Source organism: Tympanuchus pallidicinctus, unplaced genomic scaffold, assembly GCF_026119805.1.
Source record: "Tympanuchus pallidicinctus isolate F22 unplaced genomic scaffold, pur_lepc_1.0 scaffold10, whole genome shotgun sequence".
Taxonomy (NCBI): domain Eukaryota; kingdom Metazoa; phylum Chordata; class Aves; order Galliformes; family Phasianidae; genus Tympanuchus; species Tympanuchus pallidicinctus.
This window is the reverse complement of record NW_026294619.1, coordinates 13538772-13555632: the sequence shown is the minus strand read 5'-3', so window position 1 is coordinate 13555632 and position 16861 is coordinate 13538772. Positions and strand designations below refer to the sequence as shown.

Here is a 16861-nt window from a genome sequence, read left to right as displayed (position 1 = left end):
GCCATACAAAGGCAGCAAGAGTCCGAAAACAGCAAGGGAGAGAAGAGCCCTATTTGAACTGCCCTGCAGCTGTAGGAATGCATGAAAGCATAACAGCTCGTCATATGCTGGGATTGTGAGATGAAGCCCAGCTTGCTTTGTGCTACCAGAATTAAGAGCTGCAGAAGCTCCTGTGCGTTTCCCTTTCTTGTCACGTTGCAGATAAACGAACCTCCCAAATCACATAGCATTTGCTACCTCATCTTCTCAAGTGCACTTTTGTGCACACAAAACCTCTCCAAAGGGACAGTAATTCTCCTGAGCTCTTCCTTGCAATCCTATAATTATAGAAATTCTGCAGTGAACATGCAAAACAAACAGTGGGCCAAGAACAAGAACAGGCACTCTTGGTGAACCTTGGTTAAATACACTTTAAACAAAGAAGTCTGTGGAGCTGCTACTGCCTTCAGCTTTGGGCAGTGTTGCAGCTATGTAAGTCACTCCAAAAGTAATGCCTCCAACTTTTTTTTCCCCATGGAAACTACAACATCTACAAGGAGTATAATGACACTATTTGTCAGAGCAAATTCTCGGCCACAAAACACTTTCTCAGCAGTCGCCACCATTAGCTATGCATTTTCACCAACAATGAACAAAAGCCAACATACCACACTCATAGAAATCTACAGCAGAGGAGGTGACCTGGTGTTTCACAGCTGCTATCATGATGTTGTGGCTAGGAAAATGTTGCCCACGCAGTCATTGGCCCCAACAGCTGGATGTCAGGAGGCACCAAATCCATACTATATGGGAGATGTGGTAGAACGGTCCAGCCAAGATTGCCCTCCAACTTGGAATTATCATATTGCAACAGAAAAGTTGTCCTCTTCTCTGGCCTGACTCAGGAAATTAAGAGCTTTCAGCTTAGTCAGCATCACAATACAGATGTCAGATTGGATGGTTACTCAGGCTTCCAGGAAATCCACCCCTTTCCTGTACCAAAAGATAGCTCACATCACCACAGCCACTGAGAGCTGCATCTTTAACTTTTTCTTTGATGGAGAATTTACAGTTGCCATTCCACGGACTGCTGTTTCAACTTCAGCTCATAGTGGTGACACCACGTCTCATGACCAATAATGATGCAATCCATGAAACTGTCACCTTCAGCCTCATATGGGTTCAACAGGTCCTGACAAACTTACATATGGTGTTCTTTCTGTTCCTGTGTGAGAATTTGTGGGACCCACCTGCTGCAAATTTTTTTATATTCGAACACTGGCACCATTGTTTCCAATGCATTTAAGCCAACATTCAGCTCTGCGCAGAGTTGCCTGGTCATAATCTGCTGATTCATATGGATGAGCTGATTGAGATGCTCTTCATTCTGGAATATGGCTTGTCTTTCATGTCACTATCACCACTGCTGAAACGCACCATCCACCACCTCACTGTGCTCACATCCACTGTTTTGCCTCCATAAACATTCAGCAAGCATTGATGAACGTCCATAGGTGCCATTTTTTCCACATGAAGGAATTTAATGACACACCTTTGTTTCATCTGCACTTCCACATCAGATGCCATTTGGTAAGACTGCCCCTCTGCTACCATCTGTTCTGCAGCAACAAAATGTAACAGAGTATTGATGGGAAGGTTCAACCTTTGCTGCCACATCACCAACATCCACCTCTAATATCATAATACAACAGAAGGCATTATTTTTGGAGCAGCCCTCGTACGATGCACTTGCTAAAAAAGGAGCATTACCAGCATAGCCAACAGAAGTATTTCTAGCTGTGATGCTGACAGTTTTTCCTAAAGGACAGTACAAGGACCACTATATTGCCAGAATTTCTCTCTCGGTGAATAAAACTTGGATCCTACTTTTTTGGAGATATGGAAAGGCTAAAACAGGGGGACCAATTATTGAAGTGGTGCTGCAGCATTGGTTCTGCAATACTCCTTCTCACTGCAGCAATGTTAAAAGTGAACCACTGACAGATAGGTGGTACCTATCAGCATCTGCATCAGCAGGCATTTGGGTACCTTCTCCCAGGAAGAGTGGGGTGGATGATTTAATGCTACTCTTTCCTTAGGCTACCCCCACTACAGTTACTTGTTGACACCGTGCACAGTGAACAGAATGACTTGAGTATTAAATACATTGCTGGAGGTCTCACTGAACTGCTATTAGAAGCTGTCAAAAAAGCAAACAAAACATTGCTATTTTCCACTGAGCTCTTTATACAGCCTAAAACCATAATACTGTTATATAAAAATCAATGGCCTTGCTTAAGAACATCGTGATCCGCTCTAATCAAGCTCTCTCGTAGGCATGGTATGAAGCACATGGAGAGTGGTGACTGAAACACGAGGTGTACGATTGGAAGCCATTTGCAAGACAGGGACTGCTTCAGAAGGGGGATATTAAGGAACGTTGCTGGAGGCTTGAGCTGTGATGGTAAGCAAAGCAGGAATTCATGCACATTCTGAAACAAGAGCCAAGAGCATGTCCCAGCAAAATTGAGTGGCAAATGCAGTTGCAACATTCAGAAACTGCAACACACTCAAGATCAACAGAATTCAGCAGCATAAGCTATTCTAGTGCTCCTATGACTGTTAGAGGGCATTGCATTCGCGCTATTAAAATAATCTAATTGCTCTAGGCAGGAAAACATACTGAAATGTACTGAAATACATTATTACAACAGCAAAGGATTTTAGAAAAACAAGCCAACATCTTGGCAGCAGCTAGGAAGGAACCTCTGAACAGGTTATTCATACTTGTCTCAAAGATTTCTGCACCACCCTCTGCACCAAACTCTGCCTTATCCTTCTCCTTGGTACAGAGTTGCTTGGACAGCACACTGGCTAAAGCCCATCAAACATCTCCAAAGTTGTCATGGAAGGAGGCACATTTAAATACTGATTTTGGAAGTGGGATTGATGGGACAGTGGAAGGGTTCAAAGATCACAGGAAACAGCTAGCAAGTGCCAAACTGCAGAAGAGCTGAGGCATTTCTGAGAAAATGAATACATAAATAAAAATAGTAAAATTGTGTATATGTATGTGTGCGTGTGTGTGTATATAAAGAAGATACAGAGAGAGAGACATAAGTTCCCTCCAGAACCAATGCATCTATACGGAATAGCCTACTTTCCACAAGAACCAGAAAAGACAAATCCAAACTAATGGGACACAAAGAAAATCTGAAACTTTCTTACCCCAAGGCTGTTGGTAGGAGTGCTGCTGAAGTGAACTAACGGAGTTCAGCCTCAGGTTCCCTCATGAACTTGAGCTGCTCTCAAGATTTCTAGCATCTCAAACAAAACAGCACTGCTTTTCTGCCTCACACTCTGCCTCAAACAGAAGTAACCAGGAGTGTAAAGCGTGGTTATGCAGTAAGTTGAGAGGACATCGCTCAGTGAAGGACCACAAGCACTGAAGACTTACTGGCTGAACATGAAGATCAAGCGGATATTGAGCTTAATATATTTTGAGTGACGTGGTTTAGTGGTATGGTGGTGATGTACTGATGGCTGCACTGGATGATTGTAGAGGTCTTTCCAACGTTAATGATTCCAGGATTCTATATTTGTCAACGAATCCAACATAATAAAGCTAGCAGTTTGAGTTGGGAGTTTAAGGCCTGAAAAAAAAAATCCACTCTAGATAATGTGCTTTAATCTTTAAACATGACTAACACAATAAAGCTCAGTGTTACTCATCTATCACAACCAAGAGCATTAACAGAAATAATTGGAAACTACATGGACTGCTTCAGAATAGGAAAATCTTTCAGCTAGAGGTCACCTCATGAGGATGATGACACAGGCTACATAACACAAAACTTACATCTTGGGATAGCTTTAGGATTACTACTTAATCAATACAGTGAAGCACCCTCTTACCCTCCTTAGGAGGGGTCAGTTTCTCACATCTACCCCAAGTCAGGACCCGTGCAACATACCAGAAGCACAGCCAGTACTCAAATCCCAACCAACACTGAAGAAGATCTCCACACATTGGTCTGTTTTCTGAAACATTACCCATTGGGTACCACTAGGAGTTCGGTACTAAGCCAGTTGGTCTAGAACGTTGCTTGTAACACCCTTTGGTGGATTAGCTAACCCACAATACAGGCACAAAGCTGAAATTCATTTGGGCAGTGCTTAAAACCGCCAGCGTACTTCACAGGTGACCTGTTCACAACAGTCTACTGCTTTAAAACAAACAGATTTAAAACATTTTAAACTTTTGATTTAGCAGGCACATTACTTTGCGTTTCAGAAGTTCACCATCTGCTGGGTTTACCTTTTAAGTCTCTGCGCTCCGGCTGCGCAGCCATCTGGGATGAGATAATTTGAACAGCAGACTGTTTCCTCCCATGCTACTAGAGAGGAAGAGCAGCCAAGCACGTATGAATAAAGTCTATTTCATTCTTTCAAACAAAAGGTAGAGGAGGAGCATTTGGAAATTAAAAAAAAAAAGAAGAAGAAGGAAAAAAAAAAAATCGATGGAGGAGAGGAACTAAAAATGGCAGCCCCATTATCCTTCTTCAAGTGCACCATGACTACCAGAGCTGAGTCATAGCTACTATTAAAAACAAGCAGGAGAGAGCAGAGCCTGAACTTACATCCTAAGGTGAATATGCAAGGCTGGCAGCTAGAAAGCTTTTGCATTTGAGAGCTAAGAAGGGGGAAAAGTGAGATTAGAACAAAACAGGGCAGCTCAGTCCATATCTACCAATTTATTTTTTTTTTTTCTAACTGGATCCAGCTGAAGCCTTTGAATCTCGTAGCTAGGAATGCCACTGAGGTTAAGGGGACCTATGTGATGCAGGAGAAGCCAAGTCTCTTGCATTTTCTGCAGGAAAAATCTTGTTAAGACACCAAATGCCAACATTTGAAGTTGGACGCAGAAGGAGCTTTAATTACCTAACATCTTAAAAATGCATCTTTTCACTTGCTAAGGGCCTTTGATGCAGTCATTTCATATCCTTTGCTACTCAAAATACCTCAACATGTATAGGAAAGAATGGAGAAGACGTATTAAAGAAAAAAAAAATAACGAATTCTGCTTATTACCATGACAGTCGAGTTCGCCTTGTTCAACATGGTAAAACAGCCAAACATGGCAGCAGCAGAACTGTTTAAAAAAGTTGCACTATGACAATTTCCAAGATCCTGAAAAAGGAACTGTGCAACCATTTACAGAAAAGGTAACTCCACTGTACAGGAATAACACTTACTGTGTCATTGTCAGCTGTCTGAAATCTTGACAAGCCCATGCTTCAGGCACGCTACTTGTCTTGTTAGAGGGAAGCACCACAACACACATCCCACACGTTGTCAGAAGAGTAATTCTCACCCAAAATCATTTCAAATTTGCATGACAGCACAAAGGTGAATTTGGAACAGCCGACACAATGCTTTGAAGACTGCGTGCCTTCTGATGTGTGTGGGTTCATTCATTTTGTAACACTGGCAACTAAACTTTGGTAAAACAGTCATGGACAGAAACTCTTTTTCCATCCTTTAAACATCAGCCAACTTTCACAAACCCTCACACACAAGCATATTAAAGGTGCTCATTCGCATGTGAAGTTTCACACAAACTGACAGCCTTTTGAGGAAACTACTAATTTAAGTAATTTCAAATAAGGACAAGTGAGAGGAAGAGACTACATGTTGCATACACAGTGCTAGGGCAAGCAGAGAGCTACAGAGGCCTGCTCCCTTCTCTACAGATCTGATATATCCCAGTTGTCTCCAGCAGTGGGGCTCAACTCACAGACCTGGTTTAGCATCCAGTCCTTTGCTTCTCATAGACAAAACCCAAAAACCTGCTCACTGAAACTCAGAAGGCAAGCGTGAAAAGGCAGGATTAGGAAGCAATCGATGACAACTGCAGCAAAGCAATAATTTACCCAGCAGGGCCATCTTGATAAAAATCTGCTCACTGATAACTTCTTTCTCACCTTTGTTATTTAAGTTCATCCATTCCCTGCTATCTCAACCTCCGAGTGACAGAAGTCAGAGATGCTACCCAATCCAAAGCCCCCTGGGGGGCGAAGGGGGCAAGGGGGACACAGCCCAAGCACCCTGCACAGCTCTAAGACTCCAGTGCTCAGCAGGTGGACTTTGCTGCTTTGGGAAAACTGAAACCACCTACCTTGTAGAGCTGCAAGCGCTTGCCAAGAGAAAGCAATAGAAACAGCAGGCGTTATCTTTGAACTGCCAGTAAGGAAAGATCGTAACCATCATCCCTAGGGCATTCAGAAATAAGGCCTCACTCCAAGGAAAACCAAGCTCCATTCAAGAGTAAGCAAACAGAAGCACCTTGTAAAGAGCACGTGGCTCCTACAGACTTGATTTTTACGAGCTGCCACAGCTTGCCCCACCTAGCCACCAGACTATCTGTGATCACAGGAAAGAACAAATAGTCATCTTGCCAGCCATTCGATGCACATAGGAAACAACTGGATTGGATAAAAAAGACAGTTCATCTTTGTAAGAAACAATATATTTTATTTTTCTGACACCACAGCCCTGGCGAGTGGTTTTGTACCAAATTTAATGGAGGTTACACAGAACGTTTTACGCTGGGGAGGAAAAAAAAAAAAAAAAAAAAATAACCACAAAAAAAATTCTGGATAACTTTTAGTGTCTGTTCCACTCCCACATTAATAAAATCACTTGGGGTTTCTAAGAAAAGGAGAATAGGAAACAGTGAGAGAGACTACTGTAGAATGTAACAGTGTCCAAGTCCAGCCCCTTCCTAGAAGTGGGAAGAGTCCCCACGTGAGGAGAGGCGCACCTAGATTTACCCCCCAAAATAACACAATGTATTGCAGCTGCCATAGGAGGAGATAGAAGGGGGACGGAGAGAGAGAGAAGCCTATTTAATAAAAGAGTGGGAGGGAGAGACAGAAGGTGCTGGACAGCACGCCATAATTTGAAAAATATGTCCTTAACTTATTATTTATTTCTTTTAAAAGATTCCCCTCACTGAACTTAAGTTCCTTTTTGTGCTTTTCATTAATACTCTGCTCTGAGGTCGTAGTTTGGTTTTTCTATACATTGGAGTTGAAGGAAAATAGTCCGAAGTTCTGAAGATGGATTCTCCACCTAAAGTAAACAGCCTAGAATCCCATTCTCCTCTCACCCCAAAGACTAAAGTCTCTGCTAAAATCCCTTTTACAATATAGTACAGTACACAAAAAAAAAAAAAAAAAAAAAAAACAACAAAATAACTGAGAGTCCTGGGAGAAGCCAGTCCAAAGGACGTAAACATACAGAGAATGGTGCAACTTGTGACAAATGGCAATTCTCAAAATACAGCTACAGATTCTCAAAGCAGGTGCCATCACGGGATACCCAAGTCCACAAAAATAATTTTTAAAAAATAAATCTTAAAAAAAAAAAAAAAAACCAAAAAAAAAACAACCTGTTAAAATGAATAATTTTTTTTTTCAGGTAATTCCATACATTCGAGATTTCCCAAAGTGTTCTCTGGTCTCTTTTCACCTATTGCATGGCCAAACTGTACTCCTGAAGCTCCCAAAAAAGCCCTCAGGACTTGGAATCTCATCTTGACAAGGATCGGAACATCCAGTCTTACGGTAGCAGCTTAAAACATCATGTTCCCTGGGTTTCCAGGGCCTTGGCTAAATCCTCCCATGCCAACATCAGCAGCCATACCTCGGGGCCTCATCTGGGGGGGAATCATGATGTTTTGCTGGGGTCCCATCATGCCCTGCATTGACATCATCATCCCAGGTGACCCCACGGGGCCCGGGTGGCTGTACAGCCCGGCGGGGGCTCGGTCCTTGCCTGGGATCATGCCCACGGCAGCCACAGGGTTGCTCATTAGCGCAGGCTGGCCAGGCATTGCTGTTTGTGCTGGTGACATCATGCGATGGTGCGGCCCCATCATGCCTTGCTGCAGAAAGGCCGGCGGTCTCATCGGGTTGTGACCCGGCATGGACGGAGCCGTCCCAAGGGGGATATCCGGAGTTCCCACTGGCCCGGGGCCCCCCATGCCAGGCAACGTTAGTCCCATCCGCGGGGTCTGCTCTCCAATCATTCCCTGCATGTGGGAGAACCCGGGCCCGGGGCCCTGCGGTTGCTTGCGGCCTGGCACCTCTCCGCGAGGGAAATACTGTAGCGTCTGGCTGGGCTTCTCCGACGGGATAATCCGGGACAGGTCAAATTCAGGGATGCCCGTGGCTCCAGGACGGATCACCTCCTGCAGCTCTGGGTCAGTGAAAACCGAAGGCATGTTGTTTCCGAGAACAGTGAAGGAGTCTGGACCACCAGGGCCTCCAGTCTTGCAAAGTGCTGGATCTGTCGAACTTTGGGGCAGGTTGGTGGGACGCCCCAGAGGTCCTTCTCCATGGAAACCCATTCCCGCTGGGAAGTTGCCTTGTCCACCGCTGGGCCCGTTGTGTGGGAAGGGCACCTGCTGTGGAGGAGACTGTACAGGAGGGAACCCCTGTGGGAAGCCCAGGCGTCCTTGAGGTACCATTGGAGACTCTTGGGAACCGTGCCCCATCATCGGGTTGTGTGACATCAGGCCGGGTCCCACGGGGACCCCATGAGGAGGTATATTGGGTCCCATAGCATTTGGAGAGGGCATCTGGTTGTTATGGGAAAGAGGCTGGGTCATTCCCATGGGGCTAAGGGTTGGCATTGGACCCACTGGGTTTGGACCTGAAATTCGAGGATTCTGAGAATTAATGCCCATTCCTAGGGAAAAAATAAGGAATCGGATTTAGATTACAGCCAACAAGAAACAAATAATAAAGATATCAGAGAGCTTTCTGCATGGTTACCAAGTCCAAACACACACACACACACACACACGAAAAAGAACTTAAAAAATAAAAAAAAAATAAAAAAAAAAAATCATTGCTAATAAAAAAAAAGCATCAGTAGTGGCTCTGGAGAGTGATATTTTAACCAGAAAATTGATGCCACTTGCACAACAGTTTATCTAACTTTGTCTCTGCTCTATCAAAAAGGAACTAAAGCCTGCTCTGTAAGCAGCCTCTCAATCCATCTTGTACTTTTACTATTTTCCTGGCACTCTAGCTCAGGCAGTTGGTGACAAACGTGTCTGTGGCAGATTACCAAGGTATGGACATTTGTCCACCAGGAGGAGGTGACAACCTCCTTTCAAAACCTGAGATGAATGAGACAATGCTCGCAAAGCCTAGATAGTGGAGATCAGTGAGCTATCATCAAACTGACTCAGGTAAGCCAGCTTTCCCAAGTATATTTAGCAATTCTCATTACTACTGTGTGAAACAAATAGCATAGCTACAGGTAAACTCATCAAGAATTCATTACTAATTGCCACTCTCTTCAAACATCCAGTCATCCTCTCTTTCAACTGTATTAATTCAGCTGGGTGGAGGGGCTACAAGCTACTTTCGTATTTAATAAACTCGTACCCATCATCACAGAACTGTCAGCAGAAATTGGATTTATCATATAAACATGATGATCCATGAGAAAGCCCAAAAGAACAGCATTTTATTTTGCCTTCCCTCCCACCCTCTCAGGTAGGTACCAGGACAGTTCCCTCAATCCCAGCTGAGGTTATCATTACATGCACACCAAGTATGAGTAAATTTTGAGAAACTGCTTTAACACTCCATTCTGTAACAAAGGCAATACATAAAACATAGTGGAGGAGAAGAGACCAGATGATTCAGTGTCAACAACAGAACAACTCTGTGAAGCTTCTGTGACACTGCCTGAAGAAGACAAAGGAAGAAGAGTTTTCTCTGGATAGTACATTGTAGGTCTGGCATTTACCCCCATGAGCAGCTTTCACTCGCACAAGTAATTTCCTTCAACCTGTGCTGAAATCTCTCCTATACATAAACAGTTTCCTAGTTTAGATGCTTTACAAAGAAAATACACTTTCCAGTCAGAAAAACTAGTTGCAAAGAGAACTCCCATCTCTCCACTTCAGAGAACTGCAACTGCCTTCCCTGAAAACAACCCATGGCTCTACATCCTTCAAGGTTTTACCTCTCACCATCTTCATCTGATTAAACTTCCATAAAAATCCCCACTGTGCTGTCTGACAGCTTGAGCTTATGTTCCCTTGAATTTCTTACCTGGTACACTGTTCATAGGAGGCAAGTTTGGGGAGCGTGCAGGAGGGGAGTCATCATCTGAACTGGCCACAGTTTTGATGGCATCGTGATAGAGCGGTGTTGAGCTGGGCATGGCAAATTTGGACATCCTGGACATCATAATGGAGAGAGGATTTTGGGAGAGGGTCGGCTCTGGAGGCATTGTGTAAGGACTGCTAGAGGGAAGATTTCCAGGGAGAGTCACAGGAGCAGGCTGGCTGACGGTGGAAGGAGGTGGACCACCTTAGGAAAAGAGGAGGGGAAATTTTCTTTAAGATCTTTTCAAGGTTTCTTCTTCTAGAGCGTTCAAAAACTAGAAAGCTCTTTTATTACAGGAGACCATCTGACTACTGCAGTCAATGCCTGTGCAAGGTAACCAGAAAAATAAGCCTATCCATCAGTCAAGACGGTTAACATTTGTTATCCTACACTATACTGTAACTATCCTGAGCCTGAACAAACTCACAAGAATGATCAGGCAAGTCTGCAAATCCTACAATTTGACTTCCTTGCACTGAAGACAGATGTATGTACCACATCTAGTCACAGAAATCCAAACTGAATACAGGGTCAATTAATTGTTCCTGCACCCACCAAGTGTCAACTGTAATGCCTTTCTCTTTTTCTTTAGGAGGCATCTAACAAGCACAAGAGACATATGCAGTGCAATGAAGAGATGTAGCAGATATTATGCTGAGAAACATGGGCAGATTTCTGACAAGATACGTTAGGAGCTACAAACAAAACTCCTTCAAATTTCACTTTTAATTTTATACATGTATATATGTTCACGGCTCACACCAGTACCTATTGGCTTAACATAATCCTTCGCCTCCCAAAATTAGAAATATCTGCACTTCCAACCTCCTTTGTTCTTTAGCAATGAATTCTGCACCCCTCAGAACACATTTGAAGGAAAGACGTTAAATCAAAGTTGTACCATCCCTCAAAATTCACTGCACGTTTTAGCCCACCCCAGAAGAGGGAAGACAGAACAGAGAAGACAAAAATCCTGCGGTGCCAGAACATTTCCACTTTGAAAGCATTAGATATAAAGGCATCCTTCAGGCGCAGACTGAAGCATTTGGTTCCGACTTGCAGGAGCTGCAGCTCGTGCTGGGCAGACACCAACAGCCAGGCTGGCTCCCCTACCGCACAGCCCACGGCAGGGAGACGCAGCCAGCAGCCCTGCTCATGTGATGTAAGGGGTCACCCTGCCTGTCACCACTGCTGCTGGAGATTCCAGTCTCACCAGCCACGTCCCAGCCGAGCCTCTGCAGCGCTGTTACCCACGGCAGCACTAGAGGGCAACGTGGGCAAGCCTCTCCCAGCCTCCGGCCGGCTCTCAGCAACATCTCTCCAGGTTGGAAAGAGCTTCTGCGCCTGGAGCCTGGCTGCAGGGTACAGCCTGCTCCTCTGCAAGGTTGTGGATGCCATGTGCCACCAACAGCCCAAAGACACCGAGGAGTACCCTTTCACTCCACTGTCCTCCCAAAGACCATCCCTCACCCTGACACCCATGCGAGAGCCCTCTCCAAACCTCTGGATAACCCATCGAAGCCAAAGAGCCGGGCCGGGCTGGAAAAGGCAACACTCACCCGACTCCACGTTCCCCAGCATGGCTGGAGAAGACATGGTGAGAGACGCCTTGTGATTCGGGGGGATGCCAGGGCTCTGCAAAGGAGGCTTCGGAGACGAAGTCCATCCTGGAGAAGGTGCGGGGAGAGACGGGGACTTGAGGTGGACAGGAGAAGCAGCAGCAGACCCCAAGACCGGGGGGGACTTGATGGAAGCAGCGGCAGCTGCGGCGGTGGGGCCTGCGAGCATTCCTGCCAGCTGGGAGGGCGTCTGAGGAGACTTGAGGTTCCCCGAGGGAGACCCCATCATGGGAGACTGGACCTGGCGCATGGTGGGAGACTTCAGAGGATTGATTCCTGGAGAATGCACCTGACCGGCTGCGGAGATATCCAAGGGCTTGCGGCCCAGGCTGCGCTGCGCAGGGGGAGCAGTGTTGAGGCTATTAGGGTTACTGGTGGGATTGAGAGGTAGTGGCGGCATGTGGCTGAGCCGGTTGTTAGTCCTTTGGTCAGGCCCTATCTGTTCTCTGAGGTTTCGGAGACCAACTGCCGGGCCCTGAGACATGGGAAGGAAAGGCCTGGGACCCATGCCATACTCCTGCTGCGGGTGCTCCCCAAACGGCAGCGGCACCATCTTCTGCTGAGAGGAGAGCATCTCCGAGACACCCGGTCGCAGTTTCATCATCTCTTCCGGTCCGACTCCCGCCTCCCTCAACTTCTGAGGTACCAGGGGTGGGTTGGAGCCCATGCTGACATTCATGCCCATGTCCCCCTTCATGCCACCAGGGCCCATCCCAAACTCCAGCTCCCTGCCAGAGCCCATTTGGGGGGGCATTCCTTTTGGGAAGTCCCCCCTGGAGGGGCTCATCGGCCCTTCCACTGGCATGCGAGGGAAGATGGGGTTATTCCCAGGCTCCATGTGTCTCTGGGAGGCGATCATTCTGTTGATCTCCATGCCAGGCCTGATGCCTTCCATGTTGAGGCCAGGAGGGAGGCCCATCTGTTTCTCAGCCAGCTGCTGCTGATAGATCTCTTCCGGCAGGCCCTGCGGGTTGGGGAACCGCTCCCCTCGGCCAGGGCCACTGAAGACACCCTGGCCAGGGGGGAAGTTTCGGCCATCTGGGATTTTTGGCACGTCGTCTGGCCAATTGACTCCTGAAAGCCCTGGCCGAGAGGCAGGATTTGGGACACTGGGGCCCTCCATGTCAGGGTTCATCATTCCCGCAAAACCAGGCAGGCGCATCTGGCTCCCAGGCATATTAGGATGAGGGGCCATACCCCTGGGGGGCAGAGAGTGTGACATGTTCATGCCTTCAGGGAAGGGCTCTGGACCCCCAGGTCCCCAGCCTTCCCCGGGGGTCATCTGGTAGGGAGGAGGGGGGCCTCGGACGACCCCACGAGGCCCGTGCTGATGGACCATCATGTCCTGCAGGGAACACTGCTGCACAACAACCTGCTCTTGTTTCCTTCTCTTCTCCTCGTAGAACTCCTGCTGCAGCTTGAGCCAGGCCACCTGCTCAGGAGTCATGTGGTCCAGGTGGTCTGGGCCTATAGGTCCCGACTGGGAGTTCATTGGTGGTGGCCCCATTTCATCTGGGGAAAAGGGCATGTCCCTGTGTCCTTGAGGGCCAAACGGAGCCCCTCCATCTGTCCGAGACCCTGACCCTTTGCCTAAACTTTGGGATTGCGCCATCATGGCCTGTATTGGCCCTTCAGGTTTCTTTTGGGGCCCATCCATCACCCCAGAATTTGCAGGTGGCCCTCCGCTTTGCCCTCCAGCAAACTCCTTCTCATCAGGGAAGAGCATGCGCTGTATGTCTCTCAGGGTCTGCAAAGAGCGCTCTCGATGTTCCAGCTGCTCCTGCGACAGTCCGTCTGGATTCTCACCCAAACTGGCTGGGTCCCCACCAGACACCTGCTGGGGAGGACCTTTGGGGTCTGCAGCAGAGCTATTGCTACCTTGGGAAACGGGGCTAACTGCTCGATTATTGGGGGTTGAACTCTGCCCAAATCCTTCTGTCTGCAGCGGGGTCGAGTTGGCAGGGCTGCCCACAGACATCACTTTGCTTTCCACACTGGGACTGTCCTGGTCTATGGGACACGGGGGACCAGTGGATTTGGATACTGGTGCTGACACAGGTGCAGTCGGCTGCATTTTGGCGTTCTGAGGAGGGTTCTGGTCCTGGGCAGTAGGGGGCTGTGGCTGCGGCAGGGGTTTGGGTTCAGTCCGAAGTGCATTGATCTGGGGGTTCTGAAAGAGAAAGCCACGTGCCATCACTCTCTTCTTACAGCTGTGCCACATAAGCAGAGGTGCCAATAACAATGTCCTGTCATAACCCCACCAGCCCAGGCTCTGCAAGGAAGGGTAGCGTCCTTGTAAAAGACATTTACAGAGCAGCATTTTGGCCGTAAAAAAAAACAAAACAAAAAAACCCAAATATTTTTGCTCAAGCGTTACAGCAGGTACCCCTTCCTTCTGCATTAGCTCTGCATGATCGATGGGTTGGAAATACACTACCCAAGTATTGCAAGATAAACATTCCTTTGGATAATTCAAGACATTTATTTGCAGAACAACCATCTCTCTCCTTTCCATCCTAAAACTTATTTCAGAGCATCACCCATCTCTCTGAATCACACATGCACAAGCACACTTAACATTTCCCTTCCCACCCACTTGCAGGCAGCTCCCTACCAAGGGTACAGTGTTTCGTTCCACCTTGCTGTTTGAGATGTTTTGGATATGAAAGGACACAATGGTTTCCACCTGTCCCTTCAGCACGGCTTCTGCAGCCCTGCAAAGATAGACAGACAGACACACATATCCGGTTGAAGCTAAGAATCAAACTTTCCTAATCAGCATCCTTCCCCTTTCAGCTGGCAGAAGGATAAAAGACTTAACCCCACATATTTGATATCAGATAAGCAGCAAAAGGAAAATACTTACATCCACGAACTCAACAACTCTTAGGGGTCACACCTAGGTTTAAGTCACTCCAGCTTATACTTGCTGTGTGGATTGCAAATCAATATCTTATTGACATCTGCCAAAAATGCACCCCATAGGAATATATCATTACTTCTCAGAGAGCAAGAGGCCTCTTCCCCACACCAACCGGGGACGCACCGTCAAAACACTTAGCACTGCTTTTTTTGCTACGAAAACACACATGACAGAGAAAGGGCACCTGAGAGTTTCATGAAAAGGGAATAAAAATATAAGCCCCTCTCCCTGAAGACATTCAAGCATCTACCTACTTGTTGGCCATCTCAGTAGAAAAGACATAAACCACTTTGGATGGAGTCTTCTGCCCACTTGCTGGTTCCAAAGCAGCAGTCAGGCCATGGGAAGGTGTGGAAGACCTTGGGGCTGAAGCATTTGAAGGTGTCATGGAGTGCGGTGTGTGCTGAGAATCCTGGGACTTCACATGATCAGCAGAATTGCAGTCTGGAAGGAGGAAAGAAGAGGAGAAATCACATCTTGGCACCTCTCCTGAAACCGTTTCTGGTTCGCATTTGCAAACTGACAGAGTTTATCTTCCTCTGAAGTTTCCTGCTTATCCACCAAGCACTAATCAAGGCAATCCATTTATTACACCATGCCCCTTCCCTTTAATGCCATGCTGCCCTAGAGATACTGCTGGGGAAAGCTCATCTTGTCACATTCTAAGACAAGTGGCAGTTCCCAGAGCTGATCTCTGCAATCTCTAATGGCCACAGAGAACAGCAGGAAGACTGCACGCTAAAATGTGCAAATATAAGAATGTCCGCGTTCAAGGAGAGCACTGCGACAAACTCTGCTTTTCCCTCCTCCTCCAGTCACCTTAGCCAGGAGACCGACCTAGCAAACAGATGAAATAAATGAAAGATGGACAAATGACTTGTCTATTTTCACACCACCTTACAATGACAACACTTGAAGCCAGGAACAGAATGCAGAAATCCCAACTCTCTGGTTTGTGTTACCAGTCAGGGCGCTACAGATTACGTATCTGTGTTGACAAAACAGGCTTGCATATCGTTCAAAACCCCAGTTACAACAGAGTAGTTCCTGGAAGGCCAAAAGCCAGAAGGAAACCAACAGGTTGTATTTGTACTTTCAAATCCTTGGGGGAGTTTCAGAGTTACAAAGGAACTTTTCTACCAGAGTTGGGTCTGCACTTCAACTTAACATGAACAAGAGGACATGCTTACTGATGTCAGCTATGGCATCCCCTCTCTACTTGCTCTCAAGACCTTTAGACATCTCTGGCTGGAAACACATGCATAGCAATTCTCCATCTCACAGACGATGCACACCAATTGTCTGTAGTTGTGCACATATCCTAGCAAACATACCTTTGATTTCAGGGTCGTCATTAGGAGTCCCAGCTTCCCTCTGTTCAAAGGAGTCTGCTGAAATGCTTCTCTCTCTCTTTCCCTTCCCCTTGGCACCATTTCCAGCCCCATTCTTCAGCCCCATGCTCCCACCTGGGCCAGGGAGCACTTTCGGGGGATGACCTCCACTTTTGGGGTCACAGGGAGAGGGCTGGGATTGACTGGTCGAGCCCCCTTGTTTGCCCTGGTTGGAAAACTTGGAATCCAGCTGGGGGTTGCCAGATGGGGACATCACTGTAGGGGGACGGACCATCACCTCCTGCTTTGATTTGGGGCTACTGGGGACAGAAGAAAAAAAGGAAAAAAGTTAAAAAAAAAATAAATAAATAAAAAGAAAGTGACAAATCACTCCATGGATTCATTCAACCCTGTGGGAACAGAAAGTAGAAACAATCTCTGCCACCTTTGCAAGCTAAAGACAACTGCTGACAAATAAGAAATGCCTGCAAGCTTAGAGTCATCCAGGTGGTTTTCTGAACATGCCCTGAAAGGGTCATTATCCAAGATGGGATCTCGTTGCTCAAGAAGACACAAAAGCAAGCTACAGACCTACCAGATCCCAGGAACTGCTGTCACATGAGGACCTACCTCTGGGGCTTCTGTCAATAAAGACAACGGTTTCTATGTGCACAGAGAAGCGCCTCACACCAAGACCAGCTCAGAGTAAACAAACACAGCACAATAAAGTTCACCTCACTGCTCTCACGGACCCAAATTACACAGTGTAGCCTTGATCTAAGCAGATTCCCCCCCCCCCCCACGCACCTCCCTATC

General features: G+C 46.8%; 2 protein-coding genes across 9 annotated transcripts in view; both read right to left on the bottom strand.

Moving 5' to 3' along the window:
• The window catches only part of GPR89B (G protein-coupled receptor 89B), a 168469-nt gene that overhangs the window by 106554 nt on the left and 45054 nt on the right, over positions 1-16861 (bottom strand). The window lies entirely within an intron of this gene.
• BCL9 (BCL9 transcription coactivator) overlaps positions 6493-16861 on the bottom strand; it is a 54643-nt gene continuing 44274 nt past the window's right edge. For 7 of the 8 annotated variants that reach the window (XM_052703604.1, XM_052703590.1, XM_052703612.1 and 4 more), the window contains 6 exons: positions 16049-16365; positions 14969-15158; positions 14406-14505; positions 11732-13961; positions 10116-10376; positions 6493-8733 (listed from right to left, as the gene is read on the bottom strand). In XM_052703604.1, coding sequence (XP_052559564.1) covers positions 7616-8733; positions 10116-10376; positions 11732-13961; positions 14406-14505; positions 14969-15158; positions 16049-16365 — 4216 coding nt within the window. In that variant the 3' untranslated portion in view covers positions 6493-7615. The remainder of the gene's footprint in view (positions 8734-10115; positions 10377-11731; positions 13962-14405; positions 14506-14968; positions 15159-16048; positions 16366-16861) is intronic. The other variant, XM_052703623.1, reaches the window with a different exon arrangement.